This window comes from Drosophila sulfurigaster, chromosome 3 (genome assembly GCF_023558435.1).
Source record: "Drosophila sulfurigaster albostrigata strain 15112-1811.04 chromosome 3, ASM2355843v2, whole genome shotgun sequence".
Lineage (NCBI taxonomy): Eukaryota > Metazoa > Arthropoda > Insecta > Diptera > Drosophilidae > Drosophila > Drosophila sulfurigaster.
In genome coordinates, this window is record NC_084883.1 from 12,851,088 (window position 1) to 12,867,222 (window position 16,135).

The window sequence follows — 16,135 nt, forward strand, 5'->3', positions numbered from 1 at the left end:
CAGGTCACACTGCTCATTGGTTTGTGTTCGCATCGATAAATCGAATCGATAAATGTTTCAGTGCCTCTATTGTGTTCGCGAAAAAACCAGCTTAAGTTTTTTGTGAAATTCACAAAATAATTGAATTTAATGTACCGCTTCCAAGATATGACTCATTAGTTAAATTGACCAAGATGTCGAAAATAGCCAACAGCAGCAATGGCAACGCCAACTCCTGTGTCGAGACGCCTACGGCACCTGAATGGTTGTCCAAATTGGAAAGCAGACGCGAAATGTTGAAACGCTCGAAGCTGGGACACGAATCGGGGGCGGGGGCGCCGTGTGGTGAATGCCAGGACAAGTGTCCAGGTCTCGATCTGCACTTTTGGCGCAAGGTGTGCCGGAATTGTATGTGCCGCAAGGATCAGCATTTGTGTACCGATGATGACGCCACCGGCTGGGCGCAATTCGAAATCTTGGGCCAGATACGTGCTAAGCCAGCATGTAAGTGCGATAACAACATATCTCTCATAGCTCGCTCTCTCACTCTAACACTCTGTCACAGTCATTAAAATCAAGGCCTTGGCCAGTCAACCGGTGCAAGTGGAATGGGTGCCTCCGAATGCGTCACCCGATGTCGTTACGGATTACATGGAAACGTTGGGCGCTGCCCAAATCCCTGTGGCTGGCAGCGATGCCGCCCACAAGCGCAAGCAACAGTTGGAGTTTCAAGTGCCACCCCACGATCTGGATGCGGCGCTCTGCGATAATCTCACTGAGACCGAAGCCCAGCAACTGCAACAATATGTGCAAAAGCTACGCGATCAATGCGTCGGCCAGGGCATCGTGGTGCGTGTGGGACGCCTTGCGCATGGCCATGTGGAGCACGTGGTGCCCCCACAATCCTCACCAGCTGCAGTTGCCATGCTGTTGCACTCGCTTGGCCTGCCGCCAGTTGCAGATGCCACGTTGAACGAACTGCTCGCCAATCCCAAGCTGGCGCAGGCACTTGCTCAGCCAACCACACAGGTATCGCAGCCCAAGCTGCTGGTTGCCTTCTCAGAGCCTTTGAGTGAGTCCACGGCACAGTTTGATGCGTTGCCTGCGCTGCGGGCACAGACCAAGGAGAAGCTGCTGGGCATCAGTCGCCCTGCTTTGCAGAGTCTGGTGACACATGGCGTTGTCTACGACAAGTTGCTGGGCATGCTTAAGGTGAGTATGAAAATTCTTTTATATCATCGCACTTCTAACTCATTTTTAATTGCAGGAGCGCAATCTGAACATTTCACGTGATCCTCGCTTGGGTCCCATGGCGGAGTTTCGCAAGGAGTATGCAAGCAATCCGCAGTTCAAGGCCGAGATCAATACGGTTTGCCCACCGCCCGCCTTAGCCACCACGCCACTTAAATCGTCGCTAGCGACACCGTTCCACTCACCTCTGCCGCTCAAGAATCCGGTGCAGGCACGTTTCAGCGCCCATATGCGACAGGATACGCCCATGCGACGCGTGAAGTTTGGCGGCGTCTCCACCATTCTCTACGATTGCGGACTACCCGCGCACATTGACTACGAGCGTGATCCGATCTTTGCGCAGATTGTGCAGGCAGAGCCACTAAAGCAAGCGCTGCAGGATGTGCGCGCTGGTCGTCCAGCCAATTCGGTTGTTATTGCCACCCAGCCTCTGGCCACGGGCAACTTGCAACAGCTACAAGGTTTGGCCCCAGCGACGAAAGCACAACTACAGCAGCTGGGAGTGGATAAGCACATGCTGCACTCATCGTTGGCCAATGCGCCGTACTATGATCGTCTATTCCAGACGCTGCAGGACAAAGGCATACGGCATGAACAGTGCCAGTTGTTGGAGCCGCTGAAACAGATGCACGATTGGCTGCTGAACGATGAACAACTGCTTGATGACATTGACAAGCTGTTTGCTGACATGGCCAACGCCGGAACAGCTGGTGGCGACATTGCCTATGGCAAAGAGGGCTTGAGCAACTCGGCCAGCAATGACTCCGGCTTCAGCTCGAAGCCATCAACGCCGGGATATGCTGGTGAGGATTTGAATGCCAGTTTGGGTAAATTCACAAGCATACCAGGTATTGAGCACATGAACATGTATCCCAGCTGTGCCGGCATGCCAGAACAGTTCCAGCAGCTGCAACTGGGCGAGAACTCGCCTCTATCAAGAGGTAAGCGACTGTTATTCTCTGTATTTCCTCTTTCAACTAAGCCTATTTCCGTTACAGATTCCGCTGTGGCTGCACCTCCGCCCAGCATCAATTGTCGGGACTGTTCGCAGCCCATAAATCTGGGCGAGGTGGCTGTGAAAGCTGAGCGTGCAGGCAAAGAGATTGCCTGGCATCCGGGCTGCTTCAAGTGCCACACTTGCCGCGAACTTCTCGCCGATCTCGTCTACTTCTTCCATCATGGCCAAGTCTATTGTGGTCGCGATCTGGCCATCAAGCTGAAGATACCACGCTGCAAGGCTTGCGATGAACTCATCTTTACCAAGGAGTACACAGCAGCGGAGGGTGCCACCTATCACATCAAGCACTTCTGCTGTCTGCAGTGCGATGAGCCATTGGCTGGCCAGCAATACATTCCCGATGAGAAGTCCAACATGCCGTTGTGCCTGCAGTGCTACGACAAGTTTTATGCCGGCACCTGCAAGCGGTGTCAGCTGCCCATTGGGCCGTCAGATCAAGGTGTTGCCTGGGGCGACATTCACTGGCATGGCCAGTGTTTCGTTTGTGCTGGCGTCGGTTGTGCCAAATCTTTGATTGGTGGTCGCTTCTGTGTCAAACAGGACATGCCCTTTTGCAGTCCTGCCTGTGTGCACAGCGTAATTCCTGCCAAAGTTTAACAAAAGCAAAACAGTAACAGTATTCACATCAAACGCACAAAACTAACCATAATATTCACTATGCTATCCTAGTTATATAGAGCATTCACTAGCCGATGCAACGATGTGCACAATTCAGAGGTTGACTTTTTAATGGAACGTACTCTTCAAGTGCCTAGTATTATACATTATACAATCCATACACGATTTTTAGCCGTGCCAATAGATCCGTCTAAGGAATATCTAAATATACACTATACTATATATTTACATACGCATATATTATTAAATATATGTACATATATTATATACACGAATTTTAAATGACATTTTGTAGCGCACGTTATTGCAATAAATATTTGAAACGCTATTTGAATATCTGTAATTTCCCTGCTATATCAACAAGTAATTTCCCCTCTCTGACGAAAGTTTTGCCAAGCAACAATTTAATTCCCTAGTACTCCTAAATTTCCAATTGAAATTATTTTTTGTCAATTTCTGCGTATTTTGATTTAGTTTCCCAAAATACGTTTTTCTGGAATAAATATTTGCCATTACGGTATTAGTATTAAAAAGTAATTGCAATTATTTCCCTTGGGGGAATTATTGTGGTAATTTCCCAGTACCTCCATGTTTTTTCTTCATCGATTAAAAATGCTTTAGAATTTATATTATTTTTTACGTATTTGCTGGTAGTTTTTATTGGTAATTGCATTTCATTATTTATTTATTAATAATAATAATTCCTTCTTGTATATGTATTAGGTGTATGTATAAAGATTGTTGATTTCATTTTCATTATTATTTTATTCTTTATTTTGTTTTGACATTTCTGAGTTCATTGCAAAAAGCGAAACAAAAGGAAAATCACATCATTTGCTGAATTACACAAATTGAGTTTGCTTTTTATTTTTGTTGTTTTGCTTTCAAGGATACCGTTACTTTCGCATAGTTTTTCATTCTAGTTTATTTATGTTTAATTCTCATTGAGTTCTGTTTTGTATATAAATTAGTCGCCTGCAAATTTGTTTGTTCAGTTCGTCGTATGCTAAGTTTGTAGGTATGTATGTTATGTATCTATGTATATGTATGTCTATGTATAGGCAAACACCACACACAATCAATCCAATTGTATTAACCGATTCGAATCGGTTATTCATCACTAGGAAACTTGTTCGAGAACTCGAGTCGGATTGCTTTCATATTTCATCATAGTGGTTATTAAAATGGCAGGGAGCAGGATCACCTATCGGAACCGCAACCGGAATCGGAACTGGTTCCGTTCACACTCCGTTGATCGACGGTTGAAAACTAATGAATTAGTAGTTAATGTATTCAGCATGATTTCTATGTTCACAAGTTCTTGGTTGTGTTTCTTTGTGTTCGTTTTTATTTCTCTTCGGAGTTACCAATTAGTTGATTTGTTTTTTTTGTTATCTTAAAATTAACACTAATTTTTTGCTCTCGCTTTCTCCTGTTGATCGCGATCTCTCGGCTCTGTGTCTATCGCTGCATCTTCGCTCATTCTATATATTGATCACCTCCTTTCTTCTTTGCTTGTTTCGTTCAATTGTTTAATATGTATGTATTAATTACATTGATAATTAGTTTAAATATAATTTCTGTTCGTAAACAAATTTTACATGATAGGATTTTAGTTTCTTGTGTTTGTATTGTTTTTTTTTCTCTTGTTTGTATTGTTTTTGTTTCGTTTCATGTATGCATTTTGCTACAACAAAAAACTATGCCTTAAAATAATACTTTAGTTACAATGTTTTCCTTTTATATATATATCTATTTTTCTCGCTTTGCATTAATTTTGTTCGCACTTCTCTCGCGCTCTTTCTCTCTTCTTTTCTTTCGATTTTGCATAACTAAAAACAATCAACAAAATGAGTTAAGTTTCAAATAATATAATTGTTGTAACTAATTTTCCGGTGGTGGGGGGAGGGAGGTGAGGGATAAGAATAGGAATTTGGGAATTGGGGATGTTATTTTAAAATGACAACTAAAAGTAAAGCTTATACATATAAGTGAAAATGGGGTTGGTAAGTGGGGGAAGGAAGGTATTTCTATGTATAGGTAACACTAATTACAAAAGCTGAATGGGCAGCACTGGCGTCCATCGTTTGCCAGTGTTGCCACACGTGGCGGCGGCGGCGTTCAGGGAATTGCGCATCATTTATGTTTTCCAATTAGTACATAAACTAAACAGAGTCTCTTGAATGCTGCAGCTACAGATATATAGATTCACTTTCAGATTGTGTTCGCACACACACATGCACATCTTAAGGCTATACACAAAAAAATGTCAAGTTAAATGTAGGATACAATAAAAAAAAAACGGTTCCCGATTCTCCATCCACTCCGATTCTGATCTGATGCTCATCCTAGTGCTATATAGTCTGGGGTGCTCAGCCTAAAATGCGATGCGTGTGTGGAGCAGCAGCTGCCGAAACTGTTGCCGTCGTCTTCCCTCCTTGCTGTTCTCCGCCTGATCGCAATCCTCAACTCCAGCTCGATGCCGTGTCGTTTGTCAACAATTCGTGTAGACGCCTTGAGTGTAATACAGCTCGGTGATTCGCTCGGGAAGTGTGCTGTACAGGTTCGTGATCAGATCATGGGGCAGTCGTGACCACGCCTCCTTGATGCGAAATATCAAATCGTCTTTGCGGGAAAACTTGCGTCCGCCATCGAACACCTCACGAATGAGCCAACCCCAAATGTTCTCCATAATGTTCAGGTCATGGGCGATTGTTGGCCACTTCTGGGTTTTCAGTCCCTCGGCATTTAGCAGCTCCTGTGCGGTGGGCAGAGCGTGCGACATCCAATTGTGATCCTGGAGCACAAAGTCTGTGTTGCCGCCCAGTTTGCTAACGATATTGGGACGCTCACGCATGATGGTCTCAATGCAGGATTCGGGACGTTGTTTGGCTGACGACACCTCCAGATGGATGGGTCCGCCCACACAGATCATCAGGTAGATGTAGACAGAGTTGCCGCGCGGCCGTTGCGACAATTTGCGCTCATAGTTGCGCAGATCGTGATAATAGTAGGAGAAACCATCGGGACCATCGAGATTGAAGCGTCGCTCATCGTGGAAGACGACACGACGCCAATGCTCCTCGCTCCACACAATGTACGTGTTGGCAAAATTGAGGCGCTCGGTTTGATTGTATTGGGAGAGCAACGGTTCCGTTTTCAGTTTCTTGGCACAATTGGCAGCCGCAGATCCCGACGACGACGACGTTGCGGACGTTGATGAGGCGGACGACGACGAGGATGATGATGACGACGACGATGATGACGACGCCAATGCAGACACTGATGTTGCAGCTGCTACACCACCGGTTGCCACCGTGGCTGTGGCACGCAGCAATGCATTCGCTGCCGCAGCAATGTTGTTGCTATTGCTGCCAGCGGCGGCAGCAACGGCAGCAGCAACAGACCGTGGCTGATGACTGATGATGGTGGGTGAAACGCTGGAGCCATTCGATTGTTGTGTGGGCGCATGGCTGGAGGATGCAGTGCCTCCCGTGCTGGAGCTGGCTGCCGAGAAATTGGAGTTCTGATTCAGCGCATGCACTGGCAGTTGATTCTGTTGCTGCTGCTGGTGATTCGATTGCAACTGCACCTTGTGTTGTTGGCCATGATGTGTCGCTGCTGGATGGCTGCTGTGACTGTGTGTGTGTTGTGTGTGCGCGAGTGTGTGACTGTGTGAGTGTGTGTGACTGTTGTGCGTCGGCGTCGCCTGCTGCTGATAGTAGGGATGATGATGATGGTAGCTAATGTGCTGCTGATGCTGATGTATTGTCGGCTGCTTCAGCTGCAGTTGCTTCAGCTGTGTCTGCGACTGTGCCAGCAACTGTTGTTGCTGCTGCTGCTGCTGTTGGGCCACACTGTTGCCACCGGGTTGCTGGGCCATATAGCTGTTGCCCTGATGATTCAGATAGTAGTGCAACGCCATCAACTGCTTGTTGGCAGCAGCACTAGCACCCACACCGGAAGCGACACCAACGCCCGCCGATGTGCTCACCGTGGGAACGGGCACAGCGGCGCCACCTGCCACCAGCTGCACACCTGCCTGACCATGACCGTGTCCACCATGGGCGGCGGCTGCTGCAATTGCTCCGGCGCTGGCAGCCAGCTGGGCTGCCGATTTGGGATCGTAGATGAACTTGTTAAAGTTCTGCAGATCGTCTGGACTCAGCACAAGCGTTTTCATTTGGAGTCTGGAGTGTTTTTGTTGCTGTTTTTGTTTCCTGGTTGTTTGTTGCGAGTTTCGTCAAGTTCTTTCTTGTTTTAGTGTTGTGTAGTTATTATATTCGTCGTTTTGCACTTTCAAGCTATACTGCTTTCATATGGTGTGGGATTATGCAGCGATGTGGCAACACTGGGTTTCGTAAATGCAATGCAGGGAGGTGTGCTGCTGACTCTGCTCACGCACACACTGCGACGTTGTCGACGCACTTTCACGACTGCTGCTGCTGCTCGATAGACTCGGCTCGTCACTGCCGTGCTGTGATTTCCAAATGCGCTGTGCGTGTTAGGAAACAACACCGAATCCAGCAACCAGACTGACTCTCTCTCTCTCTCTTGCTCTCTTCTCACGTGTTTTTGCGTGAGCTCTCTTTGTTGATCGTTTCGCCTGCGCTCTCCGTGGGCGTAAGCTCGCTTTTGCCTGTGTGTGTGGAGAGAGCGTGCGTTTTCGCTTGCGTGTGTGTGTATGTGTGTTATCAAAGGGCCCTGGCCCTTGCTGCCTGTTCCAAAACTAAGCTTAAGCTCTCTCTCGTTTTGCTTGCTCTCTCTTGTTGGCTTTGCGTGATTGCAAAACTATACGACGACTCTCGACTTGGAGACGATGATGATGTCGTAAAAAAGATGTCGGTTTACTTTCCCACGTACATATACGTGTGTATGTTTCGCGTTTACGATAGTATTGGTGAGCCTGCGTGTATGTGCGAGCAGCGAGTGCTGCCAGAGCTCTTTTTCAATATGTTATCCTCTTTTGTTGAAGTGGTTTTTCTTGTCGGAGCTCTGCTTGCTGCTGCTGCCGCCGTTGTTGTTGTTGTTGTCGTTGCTTGGGTTGCTGTGCAAATGTTTCCTTGTTTCTTTATTCTGCGTGCCGCTGCTGCTTCGATGTTGCCTCTGGTTGTTGCTGCTGCTGCTTGTTTTTAGGTATTCAGTTGTCGTCGACGTCGATTTACCTGGAATAAAATAAAGCAGGTACGTATGTGAAAAAGAGTCTTGTTTCACACTTTGCATTGTGTTTTTCATACAGCTCACACACACACACAACAGAGTTGCTTTGCGGCACTTATATAAAATGCACCCAAAATGCACAATACATACATATGCATTCTGTATGTGTGTGCGCCTTGGTACTTGAGAGCTGCACATGAGTGTGATTGTGTGCGCTTAAACATGTATTCCAATAATTTCTTGGTGAAATCTTCTTTGTGCTCGAAACATTTCGGAACAGATGTTCAGCGTACTCAGATTTCAGATCCCCGCATTCCCTATGCCAAAAAGTAAATAAAAGGTCTGTCGCTCTCTTTCGCTGCCAACGTTCGCCGCATCTTTGTCGGTCGGTGTCTTTTGTCGTTGTTTCTTTCAAAATGAGAGCACACACACACACGCACGCACAGTCAGACAAAAATACGCACATACACATGAACAAGTGCAGTTGCATTTTTGGAAATTTGGGCAGTTTTTTTTGTTGTATTGTTGGTTTTGCGAATTTCACTTTGCAGCCGTTTCATTGTGTATGTGCGATGATATGGCTGTCTCGCTTGCACTTACTGGTGCATATCTGTATTTTTGCATTGATGAAACAAGTGGTTGGGTCAAAGCTCATCCCAGCAGAGCGAATAAAGATTTAAGCCACACGAAAGTATGTTTGGAATATCTGAATCTTTAGCCTTAAAGCAGGTAACTTGCTCAATGTTCCGGCAGGTGCTGGAACCCAAAAAAAACATACAAAATCCTGAATATTAACGCTGCTTCACACAGCTGCCACATGAAACATGTTCCGAGTGTGTCGTGTCTCTCTAGCGTGTGAATGCAACAACACCAGGGACGAAAACCGGTTGGCAGCCCAACAAACTAAACTGGCACTCCAAAAAAAGCAAAATATAAAATGAAGTCTCTCCATAAGCCACAAATATAAATTCTAAAAATCGAATTTAAATTTATTCAAAACGAAAACTGATTATATTTATTATTTATATGTAGATTGTTATTGTGGCTGATGCAGCTGTTTTGCAGCCCTGGCAACAAGAGATAACAATACATTTCTTGTGCTTCATAAATAACTGTAAATCAACTGGAACTTCAATGACTTGCAGCCCTGGTACAAATATGTAAGTTTTTAAATAAAAACTTTTGTTGCGTGTTTACAGCATGTTGTGTTCGAAGCCAAAAATAATTTGTGCTATTTGAACGTTGCTATTTTATTGTTGTTATTTGGTTTGCTTTGGCGATAACGCCACACCGCACAATACACACACATACTTATATATGTATATATATGTATACACGTAGGCCAATGTTTTTGTAGTACGTGTATATGGCGAGCTTTATCATCTGACAACGCTGCGATGATAGACACGAGCCCAACACAAAAGCAAACGCAAAAAGCACGGACATGCTCCAACAATAATCTGCATATTTTTCACTCTCACCAATTAGCTAATAAATGCGATTACTTTACTTTTTGTATTTTGTATTTATTTTACTCCATTTTAAGATGTGCTGGCTAAAATGCAAGAGAGAGGGAAATAGGCATTTCGGTTGCCAACAAATACTGCTGGGGCTTCACACTGCCACCATTTCCCCCAAAAAAAAACATCGTCAGAGCCAGTGTGTAATCATAAAATGAAAACTAAAGTCTGCACACGACGGGGATGAAAACCAGTTTGCTTTCTGTAAACTAGAGTAAGGGAAGAAAGCTGCTGTTGATGCTGGTCGGCCACTCTGTATCTGTGTGTGTGTGTGTGTGAGCTTATATTTGACAGAGCGCGAATGTATATAGTAAGTATGTATGTGTGTCTTATTGGGGTTGTTGTGCGTTTTTGTTGCTGCCACGATAGCGATGGCAGCAGCAGCAACAGCAACATTAAAGTCGGTCGCACGTCGGTCAATTTTGATCGAACCCGAGTGCAACACGCTGCGGTAACAACAGCAGCAGCTGCTGTTGCTGCCTGCAGCAGACCCTAAAAATCAAGACAATTTAAGCAGAAATAATTCTTGCAGCAATTGTGCAATAGAGCAGAGGCTCCATCAAGGGAAAGCTTTAAAGCTCTAAGCCACAAACTTAAAATTAATTAAACGATAAGCCAACAACTACAAACAGACGCAATTTCAACTGCAGCCGAAGCCAAATAATTCAATTACATAGAAACACAGGGTTGCAACATTGTGGGATGGTGATAAGGTAAATAATCAATATAATCTAATTTCTTATCTCCAAAAAATGTATTAGATAAACTCTAATTGAAAGCCTAGATATTAAAATATATTATAATTACAATAATTTGGTAAAAACCGAAGGTTATATACTTGCTCTTTATCTAATTCTTATTTTGACTCAATTTTAAATTAGGTACAACTTTTTAATAATAATATTACTACATAAAATCGAAAACTTCTGATTTTTTGAATTTATATAAAAGTACTCTATTAATAATTTGTTGAGTAGTACAAAAACAGTGATCACAATAAATAAAACATAAAAACAATGGAGAATCTTTAATTCATAATTTGGTTTTCACAATTTCATGATTACCACCAGAATTTTAGTTGAAAATCTTCAAAATTTCTTTAAAACGACGAAACCTCGCTTAAAACTTATTTCTTCAACCCAACAAAACAACGTACGACTTTCTTTCAAATGACAACCACTGTGCGCAGTGGTGACAAAAGATTTGCCAGCTGACGACGGTCAGAAGGTCGAAAGTTCAAGCTTCAACAGAACAGAACAAAACAAAGCAATGAGAAAAAAGGCAGGCAACAATGTAAGTAAACTACGTGAATAGTTCACGCTGTGATAAAAATCGAAATGCAGTGCGCAATTCGCATAGCATGTCATACTCTACTACTATATGATGACTATGGGACGCCACACAATAACTGATTTGATATTTTTCCAATTTGTCGAGCATGTGCATCGCAATTAACTACACAGCTGAAACTGATGCCATTCGTCGCCCGATAAGATACTGACAAAATACCAGTTGTTAGCTGGCATTTCCCGAAATAGTCCGTTTTATTATTGTACTTTATGCGAAGTAATATTGGGTATTACATATTTTTGTTATTTAATTTTTTTATTGAGAATCGTCGGAAGGAAGGTATTTACTGACGAAATATCAAAATAATTTTGATTATGCCAAAATCTGGTTAAAAAAAAATATATGTATATTCTTTTTTTTAAGAATTTGGTATATTTGAGGCAGATGGTATATCTAAAATACTATTCTAAATACTTTTTATACCCGCTACCCATAGAGTAGAAGAGTATTATAACTTTGTGCCAACAGAAAATGTATGTAACAGGTAGAAGGAGGCATCTCCGACCCTATAAAGTATATATATTCTTGATCAGCGTCAACAACCGAGACGATATAGCCATGTCCGTCTGTGTGTCTGTCCGTATGAAACATTGGATCTCAGAGACTATAAGAGATAGAGCTATAATTTTTTTTCGACAGCATTTGTTATGTTTGCACGCAGATCAAGTTTGTTTCAAATTTTTGCCACGCCCACTTCCACCCCCGCAAATCAAAAAAATCGAATAACAAGCGTAATTTTGGTATATACAATAAATACTATAGTAGTTATGATTCCTGAAAATTTGGTTACGATCAGATAAAAATTGTCGAAGTTACTAAAGAAATACTTTTGTATGGGCAAAACGCCTACTTAATAGGGTTCTTAGTTGCTTTGGCCGACAATCTGGTATATTGTGCCGTCTATGTTATATTTTGAATGCAGTACTATATCAATATACCAAATATACCATTTGGTATATTTTTAGTATTTTTTGCAGTATATTCGGTATATTTTGAAAATGATACCGCAATATTTTTCCATTATTAAAAATGGGTAGCGGGTATCTCACAGTCGAGCACACTCGACTGTAGCTTTCTTACTTGTTTCTTAATTACTTGAGACAGATTATTGTCTGAGAAACAGTCTTAAGTTTGATATTTACCAATTGATATAAGTTACTCCTTTTTTTAATGCTATGTTAAAATTGTTTGAATAGCATATTATATATTCGAAAATTGTATTGTTAAGAATGGGTAAAATGTTATAAAATGTTACTTAATTCAGTCTGATATTTTTTAAGTGTCAAGCAACGGTCACACTTTTAGAGGACGTCTTTTGAGAGCTGTAGTTTTTGGATTGTCCCACTGTACAAGCGTTTCATTGATTCATGCCAATTGGCAACATATTGCAGTGTTCAAGCCGTTTTCAAATCTGCTTTTAACACCGCTGACTAAGTGAAACCAAATCACACATTTGAGTCATGTTATCTCGCTACCAAATGATTCGAGGAAACAGTTTTGTTGTTGGGTTATTTACTGCTGTTTTTCCTCACAGCAAGTGTATTTATTTATTTATTTGTTCACCACGTGATTCACAAGAAATTCTTCTGTTATTAAAGTTTCACTCGCTTCACAACATTCACAATTCACAATAATTATGAATATTGAATCACATTAGTCAGTCAATCAAGCAAATCAATCACATTTCAATCTAGCACAAAACAGCTTTCCACAGCACATACATTTTTCTGTATTATTGCTTAGACTTTGAACAATTTGTGTTCACAGTAAGAATTTGAATTTTTGTTGTTGTTGTCATTGTTGTTGCCGAGCAAACCTCACATTTCCATACGTGCATGCGTTTAAGTGTGTGTGTGTATGTGTTACTGTGGTGTGGCTGTGTACGTCGAAAAAAATACATGGAGAATACGCGTTGCGTTGCGGGTGGGGATTGAACCGTTAAGCGTTACGTTGTTTTGTATGGCGTCGCGATTTACGTTATGCTGCATCACATAAGCATTGCATTTTAATAGCAGCTCTCCTAGATGCGCACACACATACACATGTACAAGTATTAATATATGTATATGTATGTATGCATGTAAATATCCAAAAATATAAACGAACCCAACATACGAATAGGAGGAGGAAGGAGCTGCTGCTGAACGTAATAAAATCCCTTGCGCTGCAATGCAGCCAGCAACCGCAGCAGCAGCGACAGCGCAGTTACTGCGCAGCAAGCGCACATGCTTCGCTTCTTATTTATAAATTGAGCCAGCCCTTATGTGTTCAACTCTCTGTTATGTGCCAGCCGCTGACGAGACATACGTATTTACACACACACACTCACACACATACATACAGACATATTGTCTCTACGTAGTACGTGCGAACGTGCGTGCATGAGGTTTGCTTGTATATGTACATTTCGATGTATGTGTGTATGCGTGTGCGCTCTTGTGTGATGCCATCGTCGATATTGAAAGTACGTATGTATGTATGTACAAGTCTTTATGTACGAACGAATATTTGTACATAATACACAAAGTATCGACGACGTTGCCTTTTGTACGAATGAATCGTTCAAAATTGCTTGGATTTGCGAACAACAACGGGACGACGACAACGATCCGATACGAAGTTAATTCTTTATACGTACATATGTATGGATGTATATATGTACGTCCGTATGTAGACATGTATCACATGCCATAAGTATGTACATTCATCCATATGTACATATGTTTGTGTGTACATATCATTTTCATTTTTCACGGAACAAATATGGCTGCACACAAAAAAACGTTGCGTTGAAAAACGCTTACGCTGCTGCTTTAAAAGCACTTTTCACATTCACACCAATAATTTTACATACATATACGTATTTCTGGTTTTTATTTTTTGCTTTTCCATTTAATCAAATATTGAAAGAACGACAGCGACCATTTAAAAGCTGACTGGCTGATTGGGGAGCGAGCGTAGAGATTCCGTTTGCGTAGCCGTTTTTTTTTTTCTTTTTTTTTTGTTGGTTTGAGTGCGTGATTACGCCATTTTCTTTACTCTGCACGCCCAATTTCACAATTACCTTTGTTAAATTTCGTAGTTTTCTTTACTGTTGCACACGCGTACACTGTGTGAGCGTTTTATTCGAATTAATTTGGATCACTAATTGTGATATTTTATATTCTTTTAACGATTTTTTAAATGCATTTGTTAAAAAACTTATAAGTTTTCACCACACTAACCACCACACGCACGACTTGTCGACAGACTCACTGAGGGACTCAGCGTGACCGCAAGCTAGATTCCAAAATATATTTTTTAATGAAGACAAATGTACTAAAATATACCAATTGTCTCTCTGGCATTGGTTACATCTTACGATATGGTGTATCGATATTTTCAGCAATAAAAATAAATAAAACAAAAAAGTTGTTTTTAAAGACACAATAAATTGTATAGAAAAGATATGCAAAATTACAACCAAAAATATAGATATAACAAGAATTAGCACTAAAAAATATAAATAATACGATACAGCACATTGAGACCGTAAAGGGCGTAATATAATATATTTAGTATAAAAATACTGAAATCGTATTGCCCATTGCTTTCATGACATCATATAATGCCAGCTTAGGTCAATCTTACGATCTGTGCTCAAAACGCAATATCGTAACTATCAACATTTTTTATAAGACAGCTGGTAATGCCTCTTCTTCCCTTTGATAACCCGAAACAATTTGTTTACACATTAAATGCCTTTTGTAAATTATTTACTTGTTAAGTTTAAATTGTCCTCCCATACATCGTACAATAAATACATTAAAGGGATATGAAAATCACTGCACTTCATATAGCCTTCATTATGAGTATGGATTTAATCTGTTGGGTTTTGAATAACAATAAGAATAAAGTCCTTGTCGGGAGCGACCATAATTTCGTGCTTCTTGGAACGGACTCGTAGGAATGTCATATCGTTAGATGGATCCAGATCACGCACCACACTGCGAGCCTTATCTGCCAGCTGACTCATCAATCCAGCATATTGTACGGTCGTCGTATTGTCTAGTGTTGACTTCACTGGAATACCTAATAAGCCAACTCTGTTGTATTAAACAGTCAACATAGAATTGCATTTGCAGTCATAACCCACCTTCATTATTGACGACAATTGTGCCAACGACGCCTTTGTGGCTTTGAATTCGTTTGAGCGTTTCTTCGACTTCTTGCGACTGTTGATTAAACTTATCATAATCACATTTTCTATGAATTATTTTTAACTTACCATAATGACTACAAATTTAGCTTAACAATTTTGCAAAAAATATAAAGTTTGTTTGTTCGATAAAGCTGTGTGACCAAATGTCGATATGGCGAAAATACTACAAATTGTGAGGTTGAATAATCGAATATAAATGGGGTTCCCTTGCACGAATAAACATTTTTAAATAATTAAAATTAAAATATATACCTATCCATATTTGGCTTAATAATTTTAAAATTGAAAAAATAAGGTTTTCTGTAGTAACACCTAAAATATTTTTAGCGATTTTATGTTTTGACCCACAAACCCATCTAACAACCGTTGCTATAGAAACTTTCCATGGCGATTTCAAAAGTAGATCGAATGACAAAAAATAACCGACTTTTTAGTAAAAACATGTTCCAGAGCCCCCCAGAAAAAGTAATTTACTAAATTCAATATTTTCATTTGAAATTCAATTGTTAAAATAGTTTCAAAATTCGTATACTTTTTACAGCCACGTCGAACTCGTCGTTATGTGGAAGAAGCATTCAGACAGATCCAACAAAAGAAAAATATTCGCGACATAGTTATTATTAATGAGCGTGGACATCCAGTAAAAAGTACAATGGAACACGAAGATGCAGTTAAATTTGTTGGTTACTTTCAAGAGATTCGAGGTAGATTGGAGAGAGGCATGGAGAAAATTGATCCCACCGATGAACTGCTGATGATAAGAGTACGCACGAAGTTTCACGAAGTATTATTAAGTCCCGATTCCAAAATAACTTACATTGTCGTGCAAAATGCAGAAAAATAAAAACTCGGGTTTGAAATAAAACAATGCAGTTTTGGCTTTTTATAGGCGCGGACAACGAGTAAATTTTTGGGTTAATCATTCGCTAAAAAGTTTTCGGTAATTCATTATTGGAATATTTGCTATTATTACACAAATAACGGCAATACATATTATACAGTTACTACTATTTTTGTAATTGAACGTAATGTAAATAT

General features: G+C 41.2%; 4 protein-coding genes across 4 annotated transcripts; 2 read left to right on the top strand and 2 right to left on the bottom strand.

The window, feature by feature from the left end:
• Window positions 1–42: 42 nt before the first annotated feature.
• LOC133845335 (uncharacterized) lies at window positions 43–3,210 on the top strand. The gene is made up of 4 exons (XM_062279769.1): window positions 43–483; window positions 545–1,191; window positions 1,247–2,171; window positions 2,229–3,210. Exons 1-4 carry the CDS (start codon window positions 174–176, stop codon window positions 2,843–2,845), a joined length of 2,499 nt encoding a protein of 832 aa, XP_062135753.1. The 5' UTR covers window positions 43–173; the 3' UTR covers window positions 2,846–3,210.
• Window positions 3,211–3,636: 426 nt separating this feature from the next.
• Window positions 3,637–14,150, bottom strand: LOC133840278 (protein hunchback). The gene is made up of 2 exons (XM_062272029.1): window positions 13,961–14,150; window positions 3,637–8,031 (listed from the first exon to the last, which is right to left on the bottom strand). The coding sequence occupies exon 2, from the start codon at window positions 7,047–7,049 to the stop codon at window positions 5,361–5,363; it is 1,689 nt and encodes a 562-aa protein (XP_062128013.1). The 5' UTR covers window positions 7,050–8,031; window positions 13,961–14,150; the 3' UTR covers window positions 3,637–5,360.
• A 484-nt stretch (window positions 14,151–14,634) lies between these two features.
• On the bottom strand, window positions 14,635–15,306 carry LOC133840280 (dynein light chain roadblock-type 2). Its single transcript, XM_062272031.1, has 3 exons — window positions 15,164–15,306; window positions 15,032–15,110; window positions 14,635–14,967 (listed from the first exon to the last, which is right to left on the bottom strand). Exons 1-3 carry the CDS (start codon window positions 15,164–15,166, stop codon window positions 14,756–14,758), a joined length of 294 nt encoding a protein of 97 aa, XP_062128015.1. The 5' UTR covers window positions 15,167–15,306; the 3' UTR covers window positions 14,635–14,755.
• Window positions 15,307–15,448: 142 nt separating this feature from the next.
• On the top strand, window positions 15,449–15,962 carry LOC133840279 (dynein light chain roadblock-type 2). The gene is made up of 2 exons (XM_062272030.1): window positions 15,449–15,562; window positions 15,639–15,962. Exons 1-2 carry the CDS (start codon window positions 15,482–15,484, stop codon window positions 15,939–15,941), a joined length of 384 nt encoding a protein of 127 aa, XP_062128014.1. The 5' UTR covers window positions 15,449–15,481; the 3' UTR covers window positions 15,942–15,962.
• The last annotated feature ends 173 nt before the right edge of the window (window positions 15,963–16,135 follow it).

What these genes read in the sequence shown, in the direction of transcription:
- LOC133840280 (XM_062272031.1), bottom strand. An exon ending in AATTGTCGTCAATAATGAAG is followed by an intron (nt 14,968 to 15,031) that starts GTGGGTTATGAC and finishes TTGGCTTATTAG; the next exon opens with GTATTCCAGTGAAGTCAACA.
- LOC133845335 (XM_062279769.1), top strand. Translation starts at nt 174, where the DNA reads ATGTCGAAAATAGCCAACAGCAGCAATGGCAACGCCAACTCCTGTGTC. An exon ending in AGTTGCTGGGCATGCTTAAG is followed by an intron (nt 1,192 to 1,246) that starts GTGAGTATGAAA and finishes TTTTAATTGCAG; the next exon opens with GAGCGCAATCTGAACATTTC. An exon ending in GAACTCGCCTCTATCAAGAG is followed by an intron (nt 2,172 to 2,228) that starts GTAAGCGACTGT and finishes TTTCCGTTACAG; the next exon opens with ATTCCGCTGTGGCTGCACCT.
- LOC133840278 (XM_062272029.1), bottom strand. Translation starts at nt 7,049, where the DNA reads ATGAAAACGCTTGTGCTGAGTCCAGACGATCTGCAGAACTTTAACAAG.
- LOC133840279 (XM_062272030.1), top strand. Translation starts at nt 15,482, where the DNA reads ATGGCGATTTCAAAAGTAGATCGAATGACAAAAAATAACCGACTTTTT. An exon ending in TCCAGAGCCCCCCAGAAAAA is followed by an intron (nt 15,563 to 15,638) that starts GTAATTTACTAA and finishes TACTTTTTACAG; the next exon opens with CCACGTCGAACTCGTCGTTA.